General features: G+C 38.3%; 1 protein-coding gene across 4 annotated transcripts in view; it reads left to right on the top strand.

The window, feature by feature from the left end:
* The first annotated feature begins 468 nt into the window (after positions 1-468).
* Positions 469-17,819, top strand: part of LOC131426663 (potassium voltage-gated channel protein Shaker) — a 213,577-nt gene continuing 196,226 nt past the window's right edge. The window contains exon 1 of one of the 4 annotated variants that reach the window (XM_058589547.1): positions 469-2,613. In XM_058589547.1, the coding sequence (XP_058445530.1) occupies positions 1,676-2,613 (938 nt within the window). In that variant the 5' untranslated portion in view covers positions 469-1,675. The remainder of the gene's footprint in view (positions 2,614-17,819) is intronic. The other 3 variants (XM_058589545.1, XM_058589543.1, XM_058589546.1) reach the window with 3 other exon arrangements.

Here is a 17,819-nt window from a genome sequence, read left to right as displayed (position 1 = left end):
CGGGGCTCGCCTTGGTTACTGCTGATTGCTGCCAAAGCGGATCCGTTTATGCATGACATTCATCTTCGTGTGCGGTTCAGTGCAAGCAGAGCCTACTGCGACCATGATTTATGTGTTCGAATGAATGAATCATTTTTCCCTTTTCCGAGCTATGCAACGGCTCTAATCGAGAAAGCCGACTGCGCGCTAATGGCCTCCTGCGATCAACCGGACCGTGTGCAGTCACGACAGCGTGGAGCCACTTTCTGTTAGTGTGTTGTGTTGCAATTGATTGCGGGTTAACTAAAACTCATCAACAACAACAATAACAACTGATGACCTACCAGTAGCGTGGGAAAATTTTGTCGTCTGGCTATGTGCGTGTGTGTGTTTAAGATTAGAATTTATTTCTTCTTCCCTTTGTTTCCGAGGACGGCGGCCGGAGAAACTTTGTCTGATTTTTCCGAACATAGTGAAACTATGTGTTAGTGTTGAAGGCGTTCACAATTTTCCTCTTCGAACTAAGCATGTATTTGTCCGTACTGGAACCAACAAAGTGGATGTTGAAGTCTCTGTTAGCTGCTGCTGTTGTCATTCTGACATATCCGAACGAACTCGGCTATGGTGAGCAGACTTTGAGCACATTGCGAGAGGAAGAGAGAGAGAGCAAATGTAGCGGGTTCTAGTTCTTGTACACAGCACTCACACAGACGGAAAAACGGTTAACCACCGGAATAGAAAGGACTAAGGATCTTTTTTTTTCGCCCAAACAACGAGAGAGTTTGACGAAATCTGTTTCTGCTACACCAGCCAGCAAGGACCGGTCGGGACGAAGTAGAAGAAGAAGAAGAAAAAATATACACGGTCACAGTTGTACACCACCCTCCGTGAGTCAGGAGAGCCAGTTGATTGTGTAACATTCTACCATTGGACGGTCCTAACCTGCCACGCTAGAATTTTTTTTGTCCTGTTCGAATGGTGGTGTGTGCGATTCACATCGTTTGCTAGTGGCCCCAAGAATTCAAAGAGGTAACGGACCTAACGAATCACGCTGGAAGTAGTTGACGGTATTCACCTGCACCAGTCACAACCTACTGGCCAGAGGAGCGCACCCGTAGTTTGTTGGCGATAGTGATTCTATTATTTTACGTGTTTTTTTCCCCCATCGTCTTCGTCGGTAAAAGCTGTTTGTTGTAATACAAAAGAAGAAAGTGGAAAGATGCCCTACGGGTCGAAGAGCTGAACACAATCGGAAGTGACCAAATAAGTTTTCGGGGAAGGTACTGCTACTTGTAGCGCTGAATACATTTCCTATGGTAAATCGGGGGGTTTGGATGCGGTCCAAATGGGTTTCTGATTCAACCATCAACAACCAACCAACCAACCAACCAACGATCCAAGGAGGCGGTGACGAGGAGTAGCAACTGACAGCCAGCAGCGGTGTGTAAGAAAAAAAACATGATGCATTGTGCTTACGTTTGAACTCACTCGAACCTCGATCTTCTCTGGTGTAGTGTTTTTTTCTTGTCTCTGTGTGTCTGTAAATCGCTGTGTTGATGTGTATATTTTATTGTACTGGTTGGTTTGTTTTTTTCCTATTGCCGTAAACTCCATCCAAACCATCGGATTGTAATATATTGTGATTTTACTATTGACTACTGTTGGTTAGTTAGTGATTGAAAAACAAACAAAAAAAATGGGCGCGGCCAGTACCGGAGCAGATTCACTGGAATGCTGCAACAATCAGGAGGAAACGGGGACCGCCCGGAGCAATCAAAATGCGAATCATCCGCAGAATCGAGATCGACAGCATCAACCGGTGGCGCAACCGCCCGTTGCACCACCTGTTCGCAATCCAACACTGCCCCTGGTGATGATTTCAAATCTTACCCCTACTGCAAACCACCCGCAATCCCCACCCACAACGGTGCTACCTTCGCCGAACCACCAACCACCACCGACCATCACAGCACTGCAACTCAACAATGTCCACCAGCAACCAACGCAACGCAACGGTCACCACCTCAACAATTACAACAATTCGCTCGACATTGAAAACAATAATCAAAGCAATCATCATCATCTGTACGTAAATCCACAAGCCAATTTTAATTATGATTACTACCTGCAAACGCTTTTCGACGAACACGATTACTACAACCGGCTCAATAACAACAACGCAAACAACAACAACAACAACAACAACCACATCGAAAACAATCACCAATACGCCGGAACAATCTACTCGGAAGCGGCGACACCGATGACCGTGGAAGTTTCCAACCTGTCCGCCTCCTGCCAGTGTTTGTTTCTGCGCTACTGCAAACATCGAAAGCGTTCCTCCTCGGCGTCGTTTTTCCACCGTTCACAAATTAAAGCGGATCAACAGCCGAAGGCTAAAAAAAAGGCCACCCCGGCGGGTGCCAAGGAATCGGAAGCTAAGAAGCCTAAACCGGCGGGCCCCCCGAGGAATCGGGGCGCCGCCGGTCGCGGTGGTATGGACAACAACGACGCCGATCCTCTGATGAGACGACCCCGGCGCCGGAAGGAAAACAGCGAGCAGGATCTCGCTGGCAACCAAAAGCAAAACCAACCAGGCGCCGCCACCTTCGATCAGCAGAAACAGCAAGCGAAGTAAATATAAATAACGTGTGTTTTTTTTTTTCGCTAGATCTATCGTCTCTCTCTTGCTCTCACACTCTTTGCCAATCACGTAGTTTTTGTTTTTTTTTTGTTTCGAGCTTTCACTTACACTGCGCCGCCTAAACACGACATGTCAGCTTTCATTAGATTGCTCGATGGCTAGAACAAAAAAAAAGGCTTTTCACACTCACACGAACGCAAACCACGAGGTTAATTTACATAAAATCAATCAAACGAAATAGAAGCAAAAAAAAACTGGAAACATGCAGCCAAAGCCAAACCGCTTACCGTTGGTACAGCCAATGTTCCGACTTTCATTGTACTTGTGTGGGTGTGTCACGCTTTTCCGACATGATTGGATCCTGTTTTTTTTGCTATTATGCTGCTTCTGTGGGGTGCTCCGAGCCCACAAATGTTTCTTTTGTCGGTGTGGGAACCGTGGTCTAGCAAATAAGCGCTTGTATTTTTTTTTGCGTGTACCTCATGAAGCCGATGTGTCAGCCGATAGCAGCTGAATTCGTGTGGTTAGCGCCTAATGGCTTGTCGTTTCGGGAGAGTGCTGCTCACACTTAAATTGCACCATTTTCACACGGACCTGGCTGGAATGGTCCGGTGCCTGAGGGTCGTTTTCGAACCGAATGTCTACCGGACGAGAGGGGAAAGCGAAAAGTGAACTGAAAATAATAAGTTCTAGCACATGGTGGAATGAAATATTGCAGTGTATCTCGTTTTTCAAACGCAGGGTGACATGTGATCAAGGTAGCCATGAAGTGAACAGGTGACGAACGTTCTAACAAACTGTCAAACTGTTCAAATATGGCACGGCCCACTATGACCTAACCTAATCTGGACTATAATGGCAACCTTTGTGAAGGTGAAAACGACTTTGATCACCATCATCATCGCTCAGAATGGCTAGTTCTGTAGCAGAAATATAATATTTCCAGTTCCCTACAAACCGCGTTGAAGGCCAAAAAGCCATGCGAGCAAAATCCAACGAATCCAATCTCGTGCATTGCCCATCATCATCGGTGCCTTTGTCTAGCATTGAAGGAGTGGGCTTCGACCAGAAACTTTCCGTTTTTCTAGTCGCGCGTGACTCGGGCTAATTTTCACCCGAGGGGAGGGGGGAAAAAATATCACATCAACTTTAACATGTAACGAGTGCCGAAGAAACTTTTAATTTTTTCTGCTCTAATCCGGATCCGGTTTGCGTATTTAGCACATGAACACAAATTGTCCGGCTTTTTCATTACGCATCGACACGCAAGGTGCGTAATTTCTAGATACGAAAAAAGAAGTCCTAAAATGGCGGTCTACTTTTAAGCTATTAGCGTTTATTACATTTTCATTTTTTGTTTCGTGTTTTTTATACCCAAGTGATAGTGTATTTTTTTCTTTTGTAAGGATTCCATAAATCTCCAAATAACAAGGGGAACGTGCCATTTGAGCCAATTAGTTCTGAACAATACACCCAAACCTCCATTTACGTAATAATCGGGACTTCGTAAATCGAATTATGACGTAAAAAAAGTTTACGTTATTTGGAATTTTCAACGTATAAAAAGTTTACGTTGTTTGGAATTTATTACGTAAAAAAAGGTTTCCTTATGTATGTATATTATTGGATACGTATAATATACTGGATAACTATGAAACAAAAATTATTAGTATTTGCAGGAAAAGAATGTTCTAGGTCGCATCAATTTCCAAGATCGCGACTTCTGGTTTATTGATATTCCTCGAAAACCGGAAGTCGCCATCTTGGAATTCAGAATCACCTCAAATATCGTTTTTCAACATGTACTCATCAAATCCTTTCCGAAAATACCCATATTGTAGAAATTTCCTTGGAATGTAAATGAACCGGAAATGATTTTCCTTGTATGCAAAAACCTCTTTTTACGAAGTAGGTTCGTAAAAAAAGGTTACGTTATTTGGGATTTTGTTCGTAAAAAGAGTTACGTAAAAAGAGTAAAAAAAGTTTACGTAAACGGAGGTTTGGGTGTAAATAACACATGGATCAATAAGTCCCGAGACTAACAATGGAAACAACATTTTTTTTTGCAAAAATTTTTTTTATTCATCAACATAATCACCTTTTAGGGTGATACAATGGTTCCAACGTTTTTCCAATTTTTCAATACCATGTTTATAAAAAAAATTATCTTTCGCTTCAAAATAAGCTTCAGTTTCAGCGATGACCTCCTCATTTGAGCCAAATCTTTTTCCCTGGAGCATTTTTTTAAGATCAGCAAAGAGCCAGTAGTCACTGGGGGCTAAATCTGGCGAGTATGGGGTGTGGGGAAGCAGATCAAAGCCCTATTCGTTCAATTTCGCCATTGTTTTCATCGACTTGTGGCAGGGTGACTCGTTGCTGTTTTTGTTCCATCGAAAGCAATCGCGGCACCCACTTGGAAAAAACCTTTTTCATGGTCAATTTTTCATGAAGGATAGTAAATACACTTCCATATGATATCTGTGTCATCTTAGCAATCTCACGGAGCTTCACTTTACGATCTTTCATTATAATTTTTGTCACTTCACTCACATTTTCCGGTGTAACGGCTTCCACAGGTCTACCCGAGCGTTCCGCGTCATTTGTGTCGGTACGACCACGTTTAAACTCGGCGAACCACCGACAAATCGTTGCTTTTGATGGACAAGAGTCCGGATAACATTTTTCAATCCATTGTTGCGCTTGCACGGTGTTTTTACCCATTAAAAACAATGTTTTATCAAAGCACGAAACTCGGTTTTTTCCATTTTTTAAACAAACTACAAAACTTTTACTCCAACCTCGATAACTCAGCTGTTTCTGGTCGGATCGACTTAAAATTTTGACCCGTTTCAAGCAAAGGTTAGTACTCTAGAAAGACGTGGTTACTGGTTTACTACGAGCGCCATCTCTGCTTTAGTCTCGGGACTTATTGATCCATGTGTTAGTACTTTAACAAGTAAGTTTTTTCTCATAAAAAAACAATCAATTCAAAATGGTTTAAAGTGAATATCGTTACTATTTGTGTTAACAGGATTTACTATAAATCCTAGAGTGATTTTGTTGACTTTGAATTGCTGAAATCTGTTATCAAATTCACCTTCATTTTTTTCTATAACCATAATTCGTATCAACAGATGCGTAGGTTTTATCGCAATATTGTTTTAGAAATTGAAAATAAAAGTACTTTTTCGCTCTGAATTCTAAATTAAAATTAATCTTATTCAAAAACATAGGCTGGATTATCTGTGCTTACAGTTTTATTTTGTTTTCGCTTGAAGGAAAACCCATCCCATCCACAAATTTTCAAATAAACAGGGGCGTGTCACTTGAGCCAACTTGCTCTGATTTCACTTGAGGTTGTTGCTGAGTTAGTTTCAGTTATCTTCAAGCGAAAACATTGTTTGATTCAACGAATTAAATTTAATCGAGCAGGATTTATTTATGCTGGATTCTTTGTTGTCGATAAGAACGATAAAAAATTACACTGAGGGAAATTAAACTTTTTATCCATAAAATTGGATTAACTTTCCATAGCTTTTATGAAAATTAATAAAAAAAATTCATACAACCCCAGTCAATTTCTTTAAAAAACCTGAAATATAAAAATCTTTTTTGTTTATAAATAAAACAAAAATTTATAGTGATAAATACTGTATTTATTTTATTTGACCATTCATACAAATCTTCAATTAAAACACTACATATTGATTATGCTACTATCACAATACACCGACCCTTCTAATTTTATTTGGTGGGCAGGTTTGGCTTCAAAATAAATTCAAAAAGACAGGAATCAGGAATCAGAACAAATTGGCTCAAATGGCACGTTCCCCTTGATATTTGGAGATTTGTGCCTTGCCATCAATTTGTTTTTAGCATCATTTTCCCGATATATAAGAGGGAAGGATTGAAAGGAAATGGTAAGGGTTGGACTAGGAGGATGGGAAAAATTGACGACACAAAAACACATAAAAGCAGAAGTGCACCCCTAAGGGATGCTGAACAATCTGCTGAGGATCACATTTAGTGGAAGCAGAAGGAAATTCTGAACCTCTACGAGGTCCATAACAGTCTGCTGTTAATAAAACCTCCAACCCCCGAGAGGATTTAGAGATCTTACGAAAGCGACACCATTCTGCACTCCCGGAAGAATGCAGAACGACTCGCAGTATGTAAGAGCAGAAGTAAATTCGGTACCCTCCAAAGGATGCCAAACAATCTGCTAAACCCTATTTAAGGTGAATACAGAAGGGATTCATTCACTCCAGGAAGAACGATGAACCCTTCTGACTATAGCTCCTTACCACATTGGGTGAGAAACGAGAGAATATCCTTCAATTTTAGCTCCGCATACACAGACCCATGTACGGAGAACCAAAAACCCGGATACGTAGCTGCGTCAATGCGGGACAGTTACATATCAGATGATATGAAGTACCATAATCGCATTTACACAAATCACACGAATAATACTCAGCACGTTGAATAGTAGCCATGTGATAATTGAGTTTGCAATGTCCAGTCAGAGCTCTGACCAGAATACTTCAATGATACTTGGAGAAATGCAGTAGACACTTTGACATTTTCAGATTTAAATCTGGTAGAAATGCTTTTGTCTGAGCGCAAGTTTGCAAGCTGCGCCAGTAGCTGGCATGTTTGGATGCAGCCCAAGAACGTATCTTGTGCTTTATCCAACGAGTTGAAAGTGGTAAAGCTGGTTCAGGACCAACGAAATCATTCGTTGCACCAGCTCTAGCCAACTCATCAGCCCATTCATTTCCAGTAATACCAGAATGGCCAGGTACCCATAAGAAGTAAACAGCATTTGAAATGCTGAGATCTTCAATTTGAGTTCGACATGCGATCACTAGATTCGACCGTGAGTCATTCGAACTGAGTGCTTTTGAGGCTGCCTGACTGTCGGAACAAACATAAATACGTTTACCACAGATCCTCTGCTGAAGTGCCGATTGTACTCCACACAGAATTGCGTAGATTTCTGCTTGGAACACAGTACAGTATCTACCAAGTGAATGAGACTGCTCCAGCCTCATTTCACGATAGTAGACACCAGCACCAGCACGACCATTCAACAGAGAACCGTCCGTAAAACAAACTATGTGTTCATCAAGTTGTCGTTCCAGACAACCAGACAACCATTCCTAACGAAGAGGATAGCTCACATTGAATGTTTTAAAAGGAAAACTGCATGTGAGAGTTAGGTCACTAGGAGCGAGTAAATACTCATCCCACGTAACCATTTGAGACCACAAGCGAGTGTGGCTGGTAGCATAATCTAATGGGTTACTGTTCCAAAGCCCTGTAACCTTAAGACGATATGCACAAGATAATGCTTCTTGTTTTAGGAACACATGTAGTGGTTTAATGCACAGTAGCGCCTCTAGAGCAGCTGTAGGAGTTGTCGTGAATGCTCCTGTCATCGCCATTAGGACCATCCTTTGGAGATGATTTAGCTTTGACTGAACTGTCGCGACTTCTCCTTTCTGCCACCATACAAGACATTCATATGCTAAAATTGGTCTAACAATAGTTGTGTAGATCCAATGAATATATCTGGGTTTGAGTCCACACGATTTTACAAAAGCTCGTCTGCATTGGCCGAAAGCCATGCAAGCTCTTTCAATCCTGAAGTCAATGTGAGCAGACCAATTCAGTTTTGAGTCAAGAATAACCCCGACGTATTTAACTTGATCGACCACAGTGACCCCTGAACCAAAGAACTGCAACGGACGAGCTCCTGTAATTATCCTACGATGAGTGAAAAGCACCATTGATGTTTTGCCCGGATTTACAGATAATCCAAACCTGACAACACCATTGTTCAACAGATCGCAGGGCTTGTTGCATTAAATCAAAGAGAGTGTTAATGCTTATACCGGTCATCAATATATGATAATCGTCGGCAAAACCATAAGTCGGAAATCCGAGGTTATTAAGTTTCCTTAACAAACCATCAGTGACTAGGTTCCATAAAAGTGGGGATAGTACACCACCTTGAGGAAAAACCCAAGATATTCCGTTCACGACTGCAATGTTTAACCTCCTGCAGCCATTCAGCCATCGGCACGGAAATACACCTTGACTTAGGAGTTCCTATTTTTGTGGCCTTTTACGACATGGAACAGGAAACCAGTGGATCGATTCTTGGTAAAAAATAATTCCGCCGGATGCCACACGGCGACAAGTTACCGAGTTCCTTATCAAAACCTTCCATTTCAGATAATTTTAAAAAGATTTTATACTGATCTTTTAATAAATATTTTAAATTTAAATTTTTACACTGAGGTTTTTTTACGCGCAAAAAAACCGCGTAACTTCGGAAATTCGCGTAAAAAACACCGCAAAACTGAAGAAAATATTTTTTATGTCGAATGTCTTGGAAAAAAATCGAAAATTTTCCATGTGTCTTTTTTTCTAAGGGAGTTGGCTTAAAAAAAATTTCGGAATAAAACCAGATCTCAAAGTTTCATACATTTCTAAGACAAAACAAAAACCCCGTAACTTTGGAAATCCACATAAAAAAATCGCGTAACTTCATCCACTTAAAAAGACTTTGGAAATCCGCGTAGGAAAACCATGTAACTTCGGAAACATACAAAAAAAGAACATACGCTTAACATAAACCGCATGAAAAAGACCATACACTCGACTCTTTTTATGTGACTTTAATGCGAATTTTCAGTCTTGCGGTTTTTTATGCGAATACACTGAGGTCTTTTTATGTGGCTTTTTACACTGTTTTTTTTTTCATTCGAATTAGCAACGTTATGCAATTTTCTTGTTTTATCTTAAAAATGCACGAACCGTTGAAATCTGGTGTTATCAGAAAAGTTTTCGATTATTTTCAAAAAGATATTTCTCGAGATTACACCAGATTTCGGCGTTCCTGCATTTATTGAACATAAAAAATTGATTTCTTAAATGTTAAATTTTTTCACAATCAAATTTCATGGATTTTAAGGTATCTTGCGTCAAATTTTTTCAAGTTATAAGAGACGAATCCCCGCATAAAAAACGACTTGAGTTTAAATTTATGATTGTTAGTTACTATTAAACTTACATTATTGTTTTATAAATTTGATTCTCCGATTTAAGTGATTTTTTGCATACTTTGTTCTTCTAAAATTGATCTAGACTGCCTTTTGAAAAGGTCCAAACTATTTTAAACAAAAATATTTTCAAAATATTCATTGTGAAAAAATGACAAGTCCTACAAAAAAGTGTTGTACGAGAAATTTTCCCGAAATCAGTAAAATTTTGGAATAAAAATACAGAAAAAAAATCGATTCCAATTCGAGCTCTACACTAAAAAAATTGATTTGAAAATTTATGTCGTTTTCGCTTGATATCAAACAGGCCCGTGCGCAGGAATCCTCCATGGGGGGGGGTTTCAAGGGGAGAGGTGGGTGTCCAAAAACGAAAAGATGCCAAAATATTGACAATGTAAAACGAATTCTGACAGGCTCGTGCGCAATAATCATTAAAGGGGGGGGGTCAATTTTGTCGAACATTTTTTAGCGAAAACGATAAAAGAAATAGTTCCCCTGCATGTGAGTATTGGGCTTTACTCTAGAGAAAAGATGCGCGTTATTGAGAGCGGTGGTAGTCGGTATTTCGGGCACGCACTATACAAATGCGTAACATCGATGACTCCATTTCCAGTAACACTTGACAGAAAGTGGGAAAGGCGCCAAAATTTGAAAAAGCAAGTTGCGTCATCTACAATATTGAAACTGTAAAAAAAAATCTGAAAACGTAGTATGAATTGTCAAGTTATTTGCACTTTAATATAATAAGTACTCCATTGTTCATGAAACTTAATTTTTAAAAAATTCTTCATGAGGGGGGCGGTTAAAACCCCCAAACCCCCCCCCCCCCTGCGCACGGGCCTGATACCAAACCTAACCCAGTTTTCACCCTAACTGCTGTCAAACCTTTGTTTGTTTGAATCAGTTTCGAACCTGGATTTTGTATCCGGTTTGCTCAAATCCCCGTTGCTAAGTGCGAAATAAACACAGTTTCGTAAAAAGTGTTTGTTTGATGAAACTACCCTGGGTCATTTTCAGTTTTCTCAAGCGAAAACGACATTAGAATCGATTTGAAAAAATAAACACTTTATTTTATTTTTAAGAAATTTTGTCCCAAATCATAATTATACATGAATGCAATGAGACTCAATTTGTCAGAAAATTTCACTGAATACTTTTTCGCAAGTTGTTCGATATTTGCAAAAGGTATCAGTTCTGGATAGGAAAAAGTTTCAATTAACTGTAATGGAATTTGCTTCTAATTCTCTTTTAGAAGGAAACGCATAGTGCTTTGATCTAGTAGTTATGTACCATGCGTTTGCTTCTAATAGAATTGTAATGGAGACTACTAAAAAAATCCAGAGTGGTACAAAAATTGGAAGTATGAAAAAATATGTAGTGAAATTTTAATGTATTTTTAATGCATGAGATACATCTTGAAAAAATGGTAAGCAATCCTGACAATGCCTAGAAAATCTCTGTTTTCGTTTTAAATTTTCGGTTGGAGAGGTTACTTCAAAAATTTAAAAACCTGGAAATACATAGAGCCACCCTAGCTCCGTAAATCTGGCAGTTAAAGGGTTGGTATGTTGAGAGAATCCAAGCTCTTTCAAATGTGGAAGAACGGTATGCGTTCTCTTTTGAGGACAGATTTTACATACATATTTCGAGTATTTATTTCATTAACAATTTTCATTAATTCACATATTCATGGAATGCAATTTTTCACACTTAAGTAGAGAAAATAAGGCGGCACTTATGAAAAAAAAAACGAACACTCTTCGAGTTTTGGATCTATTTGAATCAAAATGGACATTAATTACGCCAAAGCAAACCAAAAAAAAATGTTTTTCAAAATTTTCGATAGAAAAAATCTTTAGAAACTTAAAAAAAATTATAGGGGAGGATGGGGTAAAACGTACCCCCGAGGCTTTTCTCAAAAGTTACCAATTTTTTTTCACTGAAATTTTAATGAAACTGAAAGTCCGCCATAACAACAGATTACTATAAAATTTTGGTAGCGATGGTTCAATCATATCTGGAAAACTTAAAAAAAACCTATTATGTCTCTGTTATAAGTAATTTTTGATGTTCGTTCCATAGTAATTTTCTAGGGTGGGGAAGACTGCTTTAATTTTGTAACCATTGAACTTCTTTGCCAATCGTTCGGGTTTCTAAAATTAGTTCATTAGTACATTAAAACATATAATTTTTTAAGGAAAAAGGAAATGTCGTTAACAAATAAGATGTATAAAAGAGGGCCTAAATGAGATCCTTGTGCGACCCCGGAGCTGACTTGAATGGGGTTCAATTTTGTACCCCTTAATTTTAAAATTTGGCAAGATTCCTAGTTTGTGAAACTTGAACATTAGCGTCCTTTAAAAAAATAGTCATTAACTATCGCTTCAAAGGGTATCGGAATGCAAGAAAGAATTTCAATCCCTCGATAGTTGCATATGTCTACTGATTCTCATTTTTTAAAGATTGTTAAAAAGAAAGAGTTTTTCCACGTATCTGGAAAAAATTGACTGTTTTTTGAAAAGGGCCCAACTTTTTTACCCGATTTTTTTTTGTAAATAAATAATGTCGAAATGTGACAAAGCCTACAAAAGATATGTCATACTAGTTATTTTCACAAAATCAATAATTTTTTTGAATAAAAATACTGAAAAAATTACTAATCGAATCCTTCACTGAAAAAAAGTGGGTGGGTAATGACAGAGACATAACTGGATGACGTGAATACGTTTCTTCGCAGTCCTGAGTATCTAAAATCGTTCTCATAAGTTGATGTATTGTGTGTAGTAGTACAAATGGTACGAATTACAATAATTTCAATGGAATAAAATATCAAAAAGCTATTTATAAATTTTTTTACTGATACTTAAAAATCAACTGCGATGACTAGAATGAATGAAACGTTTCAATTTTTACATCTCATACCTACCCAGTAGGTAACCCGGTAAATGCATAATCGCTCACTGTAGCAAAACGGTCGTCCGAGAAAGAGAAAGACAAACAAAACACGTGAGTTTCTCTCTTGGATTTTCTTGATTTTAGAAAAATATAAGTTTAAGTTATTTGTGGGAATTTCATGCTGCTGAAAATTATATCAAAAGTTGCTGATCATATCTCGATAGCATGGAGCAAAAATTATGTTGTTTGATTGAGTACAAATAGAGATATTCACGCGAGATATTCGTTCTACCCATTCTTGTACAGGGTAAATTTTGAAAAAGCGCCCCATAGTAAAGTAGTACTTTAAAATTTGAAGTCGAATTACAAAAAACACCATTCCTTATTCCAATGAAATTTTGTTCCAAAATAGATAATTATGTTCTCTGTCAACTTTTCCATATATTGTTAGATGAACATCATTCTCAAGAAAAAAAAATTTCTCTAACGAAAACTTTTTCTTATTCAGCACTGTTAATATTTGTTAATATCGGGTAACTAGCAATAAGGTATTTGGTATTGAATTTTCTCACAAAATGAGTTTCTTTGCCATTTCGGATGATAATGATTTTCAAATAGTTTTTGTTATAATAGGGAACGCAATTTTGTCGAAATCAAAAATGTCAAAATTTTATCAAAATAAAAAATGTCAATTTTTTTCCGTGTAGGACTCGGTTAAGAATTTTGAAAGTATTTCTATTCAAAATTTAACTATTTTTTGTAGGCTTTGTCATTTTTCAAAAGTTTGACCCTTTTCAAAAAGCAGTCTAGATGTAGTCTGGATTCGGAATTCAGATCGACTTCAAACATCGTTTTTTTGGTACCTACACATCAAATCCGTTCCGAAAATATCCATATTGTGAGTGTTTTCAAGGAATATCAATTAACCGGAAATCACCATTTTGGATTCAGAACGACCCAAACATTGTTTTCCGGCTCCTATTGATTTGATTAGTAAGAAATTCCGAATACCGAAAATACTCATATGATTTGGTTTTGAAACATTCACTGTTCGAACTTTTTTCATGAAGTAAATTCCAAAAAACGTAATTTTTTCGACAATAATTGGTGAAAATTTGGCCCTTTTCAAAATACAGTCTGGATTAATTCTGGATAAACCCAGCATGCAAAGTGAAATTGCAGGACAAAGTCTACATTCCCTGAAAGTTTCATTCAAATCTGAGAGAGTATTGTTTAAAAAACAAAATTTTATCCAGATATTTACTACGTCGATCCTTTAGTAACTTTTGTGACAATGAATAATTCTAGTGTTGTCCCATAACTGAAATATCCTTGAATCGATAATTCAGAAAACACTAGAAACATTTAATTTCAGTCTAATCAATAGCCTTGCTAGTGTCGTTCCCCTCGTATTCCTTCTGTTAACTGACACATTTGCTCCAAAACCACGTGCTACCGTATTCAGCAACCAACAAAGTAGGCACTGCTTCCCTAGCACAACAGAAAAAAAAATTCGCTACCGTTCGCATATAGAGTTTTCATCACCTGGCAACACATTCTCCATATACCGTAGTTAGGGACAGTACACAAACGTATTCACAACTTCAGCATGTAACGATGTGAGCAGAAAAAAAAATGAATCACAAACAACAACACCATATGCTATTTCAAACGTATTTCGCTAGAAAAAAAAAGTCAACATCTTCCTCAACCTCACTTTGCTCTCCCAGTCATTTCTGTTCCGTTCCAGCTAAACTCTTGAACTACGGCAAGCATGCTTCTTCGCGATTAAGCCTCCCACCAGTTTACAGTTACTTTTTCCCATTCCCAAACAGGTCCACCACTTCTGTACGTTGATCCAGCTTCCGCCTAGCAAATCTAAAGCAACGCAAAGCAAAGCAAAACTACTCAGCAAGGCTCCGGAGAGCGGCTTTGTTTTCGGAGGCAACGTTGTGTAGTGCAAGTCTAAATAAAAAGTGTAATTACGCGAAAAATCTGCTTTTCTTTCATTGTTTTTTAGCTTCGGGAAATGTTGCTTCGTCGCTTCTAGCACACGAAACATTGTTTTTCTTTTCACACGAACGCAAACCCGTCTGTTGACAGGAGAAGCTAAATGTGTTTTGGTTTTATTTTTTTTTTGTCTTCTCTTCAGTTCAGTAAGATCCGAAATCCGCTGAAACCCCATGGCTTCGTTATCGATATGACATCAGTAGTGTGGGGATGTAGAAGATAAAAAAAAAAAACAATTTAACACTGAAAAGAGAAAAAAAAACACTACAGAAAGCATATCGTCGCTGTTTAATTAGCGGCTGGAGCGCTGCATTTGTTGCCGCCTGTGTCCAAGTTCTTGTTTGATGTTTTTTTTTCAGCAAAGATGTGCACCTTTCTGCCGCTGTTGAATCACGCCTCCTCGACTTAAGTTCTGTATCTAAGATCTGAAAGATGAATCAATAAATGATAAAACCATTGTATTTTTCTCTCTCTCTTCTCTTTGTCCTCCACTTTTCTGTTTCCACGCTTTTCTGTTTTGTTCGTTCAATTTTCTATTACAGGTGAGTACACTATCATCCTTCACTGAAAGAAAAACGTAGATAGATCCTAGAACCATACTCCGACAGGTAAATACATGTTTCAAACATCTTAATTTTCAGTGTACATAAAAAAAATACAAATACAAATATTTAATCTGTTCAGCAGAGTAAATAGACACTTTTCAACGCCTGCTTGATGATGATTATGACACTTCTGTAGCAGTCGCAATGCATCGTTGACAGACCGTGGGTGGCAGGGTGGCCAAATTTTCAGATGCGATAGCGAATATTCTCGTATAAAACAATTAACTTTGCCACGAACTTCCACAGACAAGAAAGCGCTACGACAGTAAATAAAACTGCTGGAACTACTTAAAATGGCAGTACACCAATTTTGGAGCTTCATAAACCATAAAGCTAATGGTCGTACCAAGCCCACTCTAAGTTCCCACCAGTGAACCATTTTCATACAGTTCACTGCCACTGTAAAACGTTGCTAATCCTTCCGAAAGTCAGCCCCAACCTCCGTTTTTTGTCATCTTCACTCAGTTTTCTCTTCTGCCCGTATCCATTCAACTGTGAATCATGTCCTCCTCCTCGTTTCGCTGGGTGGTTGGATGGAACTGGAACTGGAAAGGGAAACGGGAAAATGGCTGTTTTGCTACTTTTCTGTTTGTGAAACCATTCTCACTTCGTCATTCGCTGCCGTTCAAATCGCCTGATAGAAATCAAAACAAACCGATTCTCGAGGAGCCGAGACTGCCGACGACGATTATCACTGTTTTAGTGATGTCAAGCTCGCTACCCCATGCCTGCCCAATTCCGATCGGATTATAGATTTATCGCTTCACATCCATTCAACGGATTATTGAATTAGATTGCTCCGGAGACTTGTTGACGAGCCGTTCAACAACCAGAAAACTAGACAGACTGGGGACAGAGCGATCAAGTTTATTGTTGTAATGCTTCGATGGATTCAGCCCCAGAATCAACAGCTTACTTATTACTGCGATTACTAGTTATGCTGAAAAACCCACAAAACTCTGCATTGTTTGGTTCGATTGTGCAGATCAGAAACACGGTCGCTGCATGTCCCCTACCTTGGGCAAAGCTAGCGAGGGGGCATGCAGAGTCCTCATTTTTTCCTGAACTTAGTAACTGAATCTGGGGTTCGAAACCTGGAATCGGGCATCTAAAATCAAAATTTTGTTTAAACATATGCTGCCAAATCACTAAATCAGAGAATCGAGAGGCGGTTTGAGTGTAATAATTTTGAATATGATTTATTCCAAAACTATCAAATTCGAACTGCTATTAATTCCTGAAGAACGAGATAGTTCAATAAAAAGTGTGTATTTATCTATCTATACAAACAAAACATAATTTAAAAAAAAAAATGGGAACGGGCTTAGCGTGGTGGGTAAAAACCATACCATCGCTTTTCACGCAGCCTGTCTGGGTTCGATTCCCAACCTCGCACACAGAGAACCAGACAGGTTTGGCTGAACCGAGAGCTGAATGACGATGAGGTTCAAACCTGCTGTATTCATTATGAACAAAAAATCGTGATCAGGAAATTCGCAAAAAAGAAGCACACTTTCTACTTTCATATTGAAATATTCAATGTGAACAATTCATGCAAATTATGTGACATATAATTTGATATTTTTCGATTGATTTTTTTTGTGAAATCTGAAAAAAACCTATTTATTTTTAGTAATCTGTATGTGTGCATGACTCAGATCTTTTTAGTGCGGTTTCTGTGTGGATTTTAACAGTTTTGCGATTTTTTTAAAAAATGATTTTCCAAAATTATGCGAATTTTTAAAGTGCTGCGATTTTTTTTTCTTTTCAGAAATGTACGAAACGTCAATATCTAGTGTTAGTAAAAAAATTCAGTCGACCTGCAGCCTAAAAGACAATTAAAAAAAAACTTTTTTTTTTTTCAAAAAAAAAACAATTTTTTGATATAACACAGATAACAATATATAAAATAATTTCAAGAAAAGGCACAAATCCCCAAATATCAAGGGTAACGTGCCATTTGAGCCAATTTGTTCTGATTCCTGGTTTCTAGCCAGTTTTATTTCCAAGTAGCCCAACTAGTTTATCTTCTCTGAAGAACCGTTCTTATAAGTGATCTGGTTGTAGCAGATTGAAATAACATCTGCCAATAACATTTGGGATTTTAAATAAAGCAATGATTAATTCTATTAGTTCTATACTCTTCCACTTTAGAACTAAAAATTGTATGCATGTTAGAGGTTTACGCACTTCTCTGTTTAACCCGATGCCTTTCTCATTTTACTCGTATTCTCTAACTAAAGTTTCTTTAAAAAAAATTCGTTGAATCTGAAATAAGAACATGGAAGTTTTGTCGAAGACTTTTTCCCTGTTTTGCATCATCGTTCTAAATCACAGTTCAAAATTTTTTTAACTCACTCCACTCCCTGTCACTCCGCAGCCGGAAGTCGGATCCGAATGAAACTCAATAGCGACGGAATACAAGACCTCTCATTTGAGCCTTGGTTTGTGAAAATCGTTTCTGGCATCTCTGAGCAAGTGAAGTGAGATTTGTTTTGGAGTGTTTGACTGCTATTTTCGGTACTTCCGTAACCTGATAATTTTTCACAGGGACTTTTCTGAGGTGTTAAGGCATTTGTGCATTACAGCTTTAGGAAATTAATGTTTGAGTACATC

This window comes from Malaya genurostris, chromosome 1 (genome assembly GCF_030247185.1).
Source record: "Malaya genurostris strain Urasoe2022 chromosome 1, Malgen_1.1, whole genome shotgun sequence".
NCBI lineage: Eukaryota > Metazoa > Arthropoda > Insecta > Diptera > Culicidae > Malaya > Malaya genurostris.
The sequence above is the reverse complement of the archived record's forward strand: the minus strand, read 5'-3'. Positions and strand labels throughout refer to the sequence as shown.